Genomic DNA, 11,493 nt, shown 5'->3' on the forward strand with positions numbered 1-11,493 from the left:
GTTGAAACATTTTGATTCTAATGAGAGAGTTGTGTGAGCCCAACACTGCTTACTTTCGTTTTCATTTTTATTTTATTTAGTTTCAGCTTGTTTATAGTTCTTTTTTTATTCTTGTTCCGTTCTCAACATCGTTGAATTTAAAGAATTTGTTGTAGAATATTTTGACTGTATCATAAAATCAGATTAATTCACTCGTTTTAGTGATTCCCAAGTTATTTTTTCATTTAAGTTTTTTCATTGTTTTAATCAGGTCAGGCAAGTAAAATTATCTGTGTCTTGTCCCTTACATTTTTATATAATATATATATACACAAGTTCAAAAGTTTGGGGTCAGTAAGATTTTTAATGTTTTTAAGCAAAGTTTCTTCTGCTCACCAAGGCTGCATTTATTTGATTAAAAATACAAACAAAAACAGTAATATTGTAAAATAGTATTCCAATTTAAAACAGCTGCTTTCTATTTTAATATATTTTAAACTGTTATTTATTCCTGTGATCAAAGCTGAGTTTTCAGCATCATTACTCCAGTCGTCACTGTCACATTATCCTTCAGAAATTATTCTAATATGATGATTGATGCTCAAGAAACATTCATGATTATTTTAAATGTCGAAAACAGTTGTGTACAGTCTTTGATGAATAGAAAGTTCAAAAGAACAGCATTTATCTGAAATCTAAAGCTTTTGTAACATTAAACACTACCGTTCAAAAGTTTGGGGTCAGTAATAATTTTAATTTTATTTTTGGGTGAAAGAAATAAAATAAATCAATACTTTTATTCATCGAGAAGGAGTTAAACTGATCAAAAGTTACAGTATAGACATTTATAATGTTAAAACAAATTATATTTGAAATAAATGCTGTTCTTTTGCACTTTACATTCATCAATGCATTTTGAAAAAAAATCTGTACACAAATGTTTTCAACATTGAAAATAATAATATTTATTGACCATCAATCATCATATTAGAATGATTTCTGAAGGATCATGTGACACTGAAGACGGGAGTAATGATGCTGAAAACTCAACTTTGATCACATAAATTAATTACAGTGTAAAATATTTTAAAATAGAAAACAGCTGTTTTAAATTGGAATAATATTTCACAATATTACTGTTTTTGTTTGTATTTTTAATCAAATAAATGCAGCCTTGGTGAGTAGAAGAGACTTCTAAAAACACACACACACACACACACACACACACACACACACATATATATATATATATATATATATATATATATATATGAAGAGTTCAGATGCAAAAGCCTCTTGATAAAAGCTTGATAAGCTTGATAAAAATGATCATTCTGGAAGCAAATTTCAGATGGCACTTAGAGGCTTTTGCATCTGAACTCTTCATATATATACACATATATAAATACATATATATATATATATATATATATATATATATATATATATATATATATATATGTTCCGGCGGTACCGCCACCCCGGTGCCTGGGGTTGCGGTGCCACCGGCTTGGGCCCGTAATCGCTGCTCGCAGCTATATTTTTTTTTTATTATTATTATTTTTTTCATTATTTTTTTTTTTCACAGGAAGTGTGTTATAACTTCTGCATACATTATCTGATCTTGCTGAAACTTCAGCAGTGTATTCGTTGTAAGAGGCCGATCACATTGATGTGACCTTTGTGAGTCAAAGTTATAGCGCCACCAACTGGCAACAGGAAGTGTGTCACTTTCAAAATGCTTTGAAATCACTTTCTTATTTTTACCCGATTTGCTTAAAACTTTATGTGTATAATGTAGACACACGGCAGATGTAGACCTGTGAAAGGATTATTGATATCTTAGATACTGTTGCCGTGGCAACGTATCAAACTTTAATATTCTTTTCGGATGCTTTTGAGACTCTTCACATGCTTGAAAATGCATGAAACTCGACAGACACATCACATTTATTATACAGTAGACATGTGCAAAGTTTCAGAAACGGGCGTGGTGGAATGGCTCAGTAGCGCCACCTTTAGTCAAAAATGGGGGCTTAGTTTTTCCTAGAATCACAAAACTTGGTAGGTGTATTGTTCTCATCAAGCAGGACACCTTTCTAATTTACAGTCATAACCTCAGACCCACAGGAAGTCAGATATTTTGGTTTGAATGTGGATTTTCTGGAGAATTTTCTCTGGGATTTGTCTATTCCATTTAATCTTTGTTTTTCAAGGTTTCAGTGGCTTTTGGGACCCTTGACATGCTCAAAAACTCTTGAAACTTTGCACACAGGTTAGAACCCGCGGCCATCAGGGCCGGGCTGAAACTGGTACCCGGGCGTGGCAGGGGGGCTCAACAGCGCCCCCTTGAACACGGTCTGAAAACTTGGTCCATATATCAAACACGCTTGCATGAATTAATATGAAACTCGGTACACATATAGATCTCATCAGGCTGAACAACTTCCGCACTCTAAGTTATTAGCTCCGCCCAACAGGAAGTCGGCTATTATGGGTTGTTTGAAAAACGCATGCTGTGGAATTTGATGTACTCCTCCTAGAGAATTCATCCACTCGCCTCCAAACTCTGTCAGCATGAAGTCAAGACATTGAGGATGCTAAATTGCGAGAAAAAGATAAAAACGAAGTGTTATAACTTCTGCACACATTAACTTATCTTGATGAAACTTCAGCAGTGTGTTCGTGGCTCGTGGTTCATGGTTCGTGCTCGAAAACTCTTGAAACTTTGCACACGGATCAGAACCCGCGGCCATCAGGGCCGGGCTGAAGCTGGTACCCGGGCGTGGCAGGGGGGCTCGACAGCGCCCCCTTGAACGGGGTCCGAAAACTTGGTCCATAAATCAGACACGCTTGCATGTAATAATATGAAACTCGGTACACATATAGATCTCATCAGGCCGAACAACTTCCGCACTCTAAGTTATTAGCTCCGCCCAACAGGAAGTCGGCTATTATGGGTTGTTTGAAAAACGCATGTTTATAGTTCTTTTTTTATTCTTGTTCCGTTCTCAACATCGTTGAATTTAAAGAATTTGTTGTAGAATATTTTGACTGTATCATAAAATCAGATCAATTCACTCGTTTTAGTGATTCCCAAGTTATTTTTTCATTTAAGTTTTTTCATTGTTTTAATCAGGTCAGGCAAGTAAAATTATCTGTGTCTTGTCCCTTACATTTTTATATAATATATATACACTACTGTTCAAAAGTTTGGGGTCAGTAAGATTTTTTATGTTTTTAAGCAAAGTTTCTTCTGCTCACCAAGGCTGCATTTATTTGATTAAAAATACAAACAAAAACAGTAATATTGTAAAATAGTATTCCAATTTAAAACAGCTGCTTTCTATTTTAATATATTTTAAACTGTTATTTATTCCTGTGATCAAAGCTGAGTTTTCAGCATCATTACTCCAGTCGTCACTGTCACATTATCCTTCAGAAATTATTCTAATATGATGATTGATGCTCAAGAAATATTCATGATTATTTTAAATGTCGAAAACAGTTGTGTACAGTCTTTGATGAATAGAAAGTTCAAAAGAACAGCATTTATCTGAAATCTAAAGTTTTTGTAACATTAAACTCTACCGTTCAAAAGTTTGGGGTCAGTAATAATTTTAATTTTATTTTTGGGTGAAAGAAATAAAATAAATCAATACTTTTATTCATCGAGAAGGAGTTAAACTGATCAAAAGTTAGAGTACAGACATTTATAATGTTAAAACAAATTATATTTGAAATAAATGCTGTTCTTTTGCACTTTACATTCATCAACGCATTTTGAAAAAAAATCTGTACACAAATGTTTTCAACATTGAAAATAATATTTATTGACCATCAATCATCATATTAGAATGATTTCTGAAGGATCATGTGACATTGAAGACGGGAGTAATGATGCTGAAAACTCAACTTTGATCACATAAATTAATTACAGTGTAAAATATAATATATATAACATATAACATATATTGTATATTTATATATAACATAAATATACAAGCTTGATAAAAATGATCATTCTGGAAGCAAATTTCAGATGGTACTTAGAGGCTTTTGCATCTGAACTCTTCATATATATACACATATATAAATACATATATATATATATATATATGTTCCGGCGGTACCGCCACCCCGGTGCCTGGGGTTGCGGTGCCACCGGCTTGGGCCCGTAATCGCTGCTCGCAGCTATATTTATTATAATTTTTTCCTACTTCTCGGGCACTTTTGGGGCCCTTAACATGCTCAAAAACTCTTGAAACTTTGCACACGGGTCAGAACACAAGGCCATCAGGGCCGGGCTGAAGCTGGTACCCGGGCGTGGCAGGGGGGCTCGACAGCGCCCCCTGGAACGGGGTCCGAAAACTTGGTCCATATATCAAACACGCTTATATGAAAAAATATGAAACTCGGTACACATATAGATCTCATCGGGCCGAACAACTTCCACACTCTATGTTATTAGCTCCGCCCAACAGGAAGTCAGCTATTATGGGTTGTTTGAAAAACGCATCCTCTGGAATTTGAAATACTCCTCCTAGAGAATTCACCCGATAACCACCAAACTCGGTGTGCATGAAGTCAAGACATTGAGGATGAAAAATTGGCAGGGGATTTTTGATATCTCGAACGGTTTGGCCGTGGCGAGGACACGAATTTATGGCGAGAAAAGAGAAACAGGAAGTGTGTTATAACTTCTGCATACATTAAATGATCTTGATTAAACTTCAGCAGTGTGTTCGTTGTAAGAGGCCGATCACATGGATGTGACTATTGTGAGTCAAAGTTATAGTGCCACCAACTGGCAGCAGGAAGTGTGTCACTTTAAAAATGCTTTGAAATCACCCTCTTATTTTTATCCGATTTGCTTCAAACTTTATGTGTATAATGTAGACACACGGCAGATGTAGACCTGTGAAAGGATTATTGATATCTTAGATACTGTTGCCGTGGCAACACATCAAACTTTAATATTCTTTTTTGATGCTTTTGAGACTCTTAGAATGCTTGAAATTGCACGAAACTCGACAGACACATCACATTTATTAGCCCGTAGACATGTGCAAAGTTTCAGAAACGGGCGTGGTGAGGGGCTCAGTAGCGCCACCTTTAGTCATAAGTGGGGGGGTTAGTTTTATCAACAGCAACAAAACTTGTTATGTGTATTGTTCTTATCAAGACGGACAACTTTCTAATTTACATTAGCCATCTCCGACCAACAGGAAGAGAGATATTTTGGTTTGAATGTGGATTTTCTGAAGAATTTTCTCTCCCTCTCTCTGTGTCTCTGTGTGTGTGAGGGGAGGGGGGGATTTGACTATTGCTTTTATATTGTTAATCAAGGTTTCAGGGGCTTTTGGGGTCCTTAACGTGCTCAAAAACTCTTGAAACTTTGCACACAAGTCAGAACGCCCTGCCATCAGGGACGGGCTGAAGCTGGTACCCGGGCATGGCAGGGGGGCTCAACAGCGCCCCCTTGAACGGGGTCCCAAAACTTGGTCCATAGATCAAACACGCTTGCATGAATTAATATGAAACTCGGTACACATATAGATCTCATCGGGCCGAACAACTTTCCCCTGGTCAAGTTTTACGCCAGCCCAACAGGAAGTCGGCTATTATGGGTTGTTTGGAAAACGCTTGCTGTGGAATGCGAAGTACTCCTCCTAGAGAATTCATCCAATCCACACCAAACTCGGTGTGCATGAAGTCAAGACATTGAGGATTCTAAATTGCGGACGGATTTTTAATATCTCGAACGGTTTGACCGTGGCGAGGAAACGAATTTATGGCGAGAAAATAGAAACAGGAAGTGTGTTATAACTTCTGCATACATTAACTGATCTTGATGAAACTTCAGCAGTGTGTTCGTTGTAAGAGGCCGATCAGATGGATGTGACCTTTGTGAGTCAAAGTTATAGCGCCACCAACTGGCAACAGGAAGTGTGTCATTTTCTAAATGCTTTGAAATCACCCTCTTATTTTTACCCGATTTGCTTCAAACTTTATGTGTATAATGTAGACACACGGCAGATGTAGACCTGTGAAAGGTTTATTGATATCTTAGATACTGTTGCCGTGGCAACGCATCAAACTTTAATATTCTTTTCGGATGCTTTTGAGACTCTTTACATGCTTGAAATTGGATGAAACTCGACAGACACATCACATTTATTATCCAGTAGACATGTGCAAAGTTTCAGAAACGGGCGTGGTGGAATGGCTCAGTAGCGCCACCTTTAGTCAAAAATGGGGGCTTAGTTTTTCCTAGAATCACAAAACTTGGTATGTATATTGTTCTCATCAAGCCAGACAACTTTCTAATTTACAGTCATAACCTCAGACCAACAGGAAGTCAGATATTTTGGTTTGAATGTGGATTTTCTGGAGAATTTTCTCTCTCTCTGTGTGTGTCTGTGTGTCTGTGTGTGTGTGTGGGGGGGGGGGGGATTTGTCTATTCCATTTAATCTTTGTTTTTCAAGGTTTCAGGGGCTTTTGGGGCCCTTAACATGCTCAAAAACTCTTGAAACTTTGCACACAGGTCACAACCCACGGTTATCAGGGCCGGGCTGAAGCTGGTACCCGGGCGTGGCAGGGGGGCTCAACAGCGCCCCCTTGAACACGGTCTGAAAACTTGGTCCATATATCAAACACGCTTGCATGAATTAATATGAAACTCGGTACACATATAGATCTCATCGGGCCGAACAACTTCTGCACTCTAAGTTATTAGCTCCGCCCAACTGGAAGTCGGCTATTATGGGTTGTTTGAAAAACGCATGCTGTGGAATTTGATGTACTCCTTCTAGAGAATTCATCCACTCACCTACAAACTCGGTCAGCATGAAGTCAAGACATTGAGGATGCTAAATTGCGGACGGATTTTTGATATCGCGAACGGTTTGGTCGTGGCGAGGAAACGAATTTATGGCGAGAAAAGAGAAACACGAAGTGGTATAACTTCTGCATACATTAACTGATCTTGATGAAACTTCAGCAGTGTGTTCGTGGTAAGAGGCCGATCAGATGGATGTAACTATTGTGAGTCAAAGTTATAGCGCCACCAACTGGCAGCAGGAAGTGTGTCACTTTCAAAATGCTTTTGACAAAAGTGGGGGGGTTAGTTTTACCAACAGTTACAAAAATCAGTACGTATATTGGTCTCATCGAGCCGCACAACTTTCTAATTTACAGTCATTAGCTCTGACCAACAGGAAGTCAGATATTTTGGTTTGAATGTGGATTTCTTTGCAAAATCAGCCTCTGAATTTTTACCCACTCCTCTTAAGTGGTTTATTTTATTCACACCAAACTTTTTCAACATGATGAAAATACTTTAAAGATGCTAAAGTGTGAACGGATATTAAATATCTCAAACGGTTTTGCATTTAGCATGCATAGTTTAGCATCCTATGATAAAGAATAGTTTAGCATAGTGTAACTAAAGGCACAAGAGTGGCGGTGCCACCGGCTTGGGCCCGCAATCGCTGCTCGCAGCTATATTTAGGGCCCAAGCCCTGAAAGGGCGCAGGCCCTTTTTTTTTCATTAGGATTATTCTTTCTTTTTTTTTTTTTTGACTTCTCGGGCACTTTTGGGGCACTTAACATGCTCGAAAACTCTTGAAACTTTGCAAAAAGGTCAGAACCCGCGGCCATCAGGGCCGGGCTGAAGCTGGTACCCGGGCGTGGCAGGGGGGCTCAACAGCGCCCCCTTGAACAGGGTCCGAAAATTTGGTCCATATATCAAACACGTTTGCATGAATTAATATGAAACTCAGTACACATAAAGATCTCATCGGGCCGAACAACTTCCACACTCTATGTTATTAGCTCCGCCCAACAGGAAGTCAGCTATTATGGGTTGTTTGAAAAACGCATCCTCTGGAATTTGAAATACTCCTCCTAGAGAATTTGAATCTTGATGGCTGCTCTGTCAAGTCCTCGTCGTCGGTTAGGAACCTGGTTGTGCTCTTTGATACCAATCTTTCATTTGAAAGTCACGTGTCTAGTATCTGTAAAACCTCATTTTTTCATCTTAAAAATCAAGTTGCCCTGCACGCTTAATAAACAAACTACAGCTGGTCCAAAATGCAGCAGCTAGAGTTCTTACCAGAACCAGGAAGTATGACCATATTAGCCCGGTTCTGTCAACACTGGCTCCCTATTAAACAACGTATACATTTTTAAATATTGCTGATTACTTACAAAGCACTAAATGGTTTAGCTCCCCAGTACTTGAGCGAGCTCTTAACGCATTATAGTCCGAATATCGTAGAATAATACATAGTAAATAGGAATAATAATAATAATAATAATATAATAATAATAATGACAATAATAGTAGAATATCAAAATCGACTGCTGGCGGTAGATCCTTTTCCTATTTAGCACCAAAGATTTGGAACAATCTTCCTAACATTGTCCGGGAAGCAGACACACTCTGTCAGTTCAAATCTAGACTAAAAACACATCTCTATGGCCTAGCATACACATAACACATTATAGACTTCTATAATTCAGTGTTAGGCTACATAGATTTGGTCAGCCGGAACCGGGAACACTCTCCATAAATCATAAGAAGAATGGCGTCTACGCTAATATTAGTCTCTCTGTTTATCTGAGGTATACCGCAGTACGCTGGATCCAGACCGTATCCAGATCCGATGAAGGACCTGCGCCTGGACACAATGACAACGCAGTCCTGAAGTGTCAACCAGTCCCTCCCCTGTGAAGGCCTCCTTCCCTTCCATTTACCTCAGTACAGATAAAATGTTGTCAGGATAATTCTGGTTCGCGTGGCTACGCAGACGCAACAAAAAAATTCTGTATTTATAAATTTTTAAGGCCTGACAAGTAGTTTATTGAGGCTTGATTTGTAAAGAAGGACTACACGCCTGCGCACATATATATTCAAACGTGCACACCTTTGGACTGAACACGTAATGCGCATGTGCACGACATCTGCGTTTTCGCGGGTTTGCGTTTTTGAGGTTTACGCAGAAATAACAGATAATCGTTTGATTATCTTCAAACCTATTTCAAAGAGTGCGTTCTCGAGACGCCAGGCACTGTTGTTGTGCGGATGGGCGGCCGGAGCGCCTTAGGGTTTTCCTGTTAGAACGGGGTTGTGTTAGCGGCCCCTAAATTAATAACTAAAGATCTTCACAACGGAAGTGAGTCAATCAATCAAAACTAACTTTAGCTGGACAATAACTTTATCCTAGAGCTGTTGTAAAGCCTAAACAATCTGTTACAGTAATTTCCTATTATCACTGTAAAGCTGCTTTGAAACAATCCATATTGTTAAAAGCGCTATATAAATGAAGGTGACTTGACTTGACTAAACCGCTTTTAATGCTCAATAAGAGCTTCTGTAGATGTATGATATGTTGTATGACAGCCAAACTGGTTAGTAATAAGTGAAGCTGGTAATGTTGTTTGTGGAGTTGTTTAATCATCTGCTGAGATCTTCAGAGATTTAATGTCTTTTATCTTCATTTGATTTGATCTAAGGTTAGCTTCAGTGTTTATTTGACACTTTGTAGTGTGGACACATTTAAGTGTTCATTTAAAATTGAGGATTTTGCTGTGGGGTTAAAAGGGTTAAAAGGGTAAGATAAAAATCAAGAGTGAAAAGTAATTTAACAGCAATCAACTGTAAATTCATTTACGGCAACAAACTGTAGAAAAACAGTAATTTACTGACAACTCTGCTGCCAGTAGATTACCGTAAAATCAAGGGAAAAAACAGACGTAACAGTCAGATTTACTATACGAAACAAGTTAATTTCACTGAAAAATGAGTGAGTTAATAGAAAAAAGGTATGTAAAGTCAATAACTAATAAGGAGAGTAAATATTAAACTGAACTGTTTTTATATGATTTTGCACAAGATGATATAGGAGAGATCTTTTAGTTTAATTAATTCGTTTTGTGGGTCACCATACATTGTGCTGGAGAGTAGAGCCTGTGCTTCGGTCGAGGATGAGAGAAATACTGATGTTATGCTGCATGTTGCTTTATTTAAAGGCAGTAACTCTGTAGCTGCTGATGCAGTGATAAGCAGTTTGCTGAGTACTTTAGCACATGCATGTGTGCTATTGCTATAGCTAACGATGAACTGCAAAGATTTGAGTTAAAGTCAAGTTTGTGATTATTTCACTATTACACATTGTGTTTGCAGTTTTATATTAAGAAATATTCCTTTTCAGTGGACTCAAAGTAAATAAATTCACACTACTAACACCGTATAAATACTAGTTTTTAAACTTGGACTGTTTGAAGCAATCTGTTTTCCAAATAAAATGCCTTCCATTGTATTATTATGGTAACATACTGTAAAAAAAGGAAAGCTGTAAATTATTGGTAGGAGAGATGTTAAAATTAATATTACATTACTGGCAACCATAGCTGCCAGTAGATTACCATTATTTTAAAGCACAATTTTTTGTATAGTGTAGGTTTACGTAATATTCTGAGTTTGCATTTCACATATTCATTTGGAGGAATATTGAATGTGTTTTTGTGCAAGTGAGATGAGTAAATGCCTGCTCACATTTAGTCTAGAACTACAAATACCCATCATGTTTACACACAGAGCATACAACGCCTCTGCACTTACTCCCGATGCTCTCAACAAAATAGTAGTAGTCATCAGATTCCATGCTCATTATTTACAGGAATAATCTGACATTAATTTGATTTTAACCCAATTTATTTATACAAGTTGTTACTCCACCACCTGCATGACATCATTAATGATAGGTTTCATGGTTTCGGGAAAGTCGTGACTAGCTAGCCTACATCATTGTACAGAAAACCCACCCCAGTATGGACTTATGGACCAACTCTGGCCCACCCCTACATAAGTGCCTGGTGTAAAGGCACTTTCACACTAAACATGACACAAAAAAGGTAAATTAATCATTGACAAAAGGCCCATTCACACCAAAAGTGAAACAAATAAACATCAGGCTGAAGGAAACATTACCTGGAGCCTGTGAAACAGGGGCCTTTGATGGATGACTCTTCAGCGAAGTTCTCAAAGCAGCTCGCTTTTTCTTTAGATCTTCCAACTCTTTCCCCAGCCTTCTCATAAAAACACAAATTATTAGTTATTCTTGGTCTCTAAAGGCTTTATTATTATTTTATTTTTTTACATAAGCATACACCAAGGGTTAATAACATACATTTTACAATGTCTTTGGAGTATGAAAAGTAGTTTTTATTCTTACAGGTCTACTCTGTTGATGGCCTCAGGATCCGGTGGAGGAATCATGAAGCAAACTCCAGGAAATGTTTTGCTTGTCCCATCATTGGACTGAACCTCCCAGTTGTCATTGTCTGTGTTGGACTTCAGATTAAACAGCTCTCCTCTGTCCAATGAAGCCTGAGAAGAATCCCATAATAAACAAATGAATAGAAGAATGAATTAATAGCACATTAGTGACCATAGCTTTTCATACTACATGTTATAAAGAGATTTTTAACACCTCCTTGTGTTTTTC

General features: G+C 37.8%; 2 protein-coding genes across 2 annotated transcripts in view; one reads left to right on the top strand and one right to left on the bottom strand.

The window, feature by feature from the left end:
* Positions 1-11,489, top strand: part of ten1 (TEN1 subunit of CST complex) — a 41,740-nt gene extending 30,251 nt beyond the window's left edge. The window contains exon 4 of the mRNA XM_081380288.1: positions 11,223-11,489. The gene's annotated coding sequence lies outside the window, so the exon portion shown is untranslated. The remainder of the gene's footprint in view (positions 1-11,222) is intronic.
* Positions 1-11,493, bottom strand: part of evpla (envoplakin a) — a 68,604-nt gene that overhangs the window by 28,409 nt on the left and 28,702 nt on the right. The window contains exons 12-13 of the mRNA XM_081380285.1: positions 11,221-11,375; positions 10,977-11,074 (exon numbers count right to left, since the gene is read on the bottom strand). Of these exons, the coding sequence (XP_081236411.1) occupies positions 10,977-11,074; positions 11,221-11,375 (253 nt within the window). The remainder of the gene's footprint in view (positions 1-10,976; positions 11,075-11,220; positions 11,376-11,493) is intronic.

The sequence above is a fragment of the Scardinius erythrophthalmus genome (assembly GCF_964197995.2).
Source record: "Scardinius erythrophthalmus genome assembly, chromosome: 12".
Lineage (NCBI taxonomy): Eukaryota > Metazoa > Chordata > Actinopteri > Cypriniformes > Leuciscidae > Scardinius > Scardinius erythrophthalmus.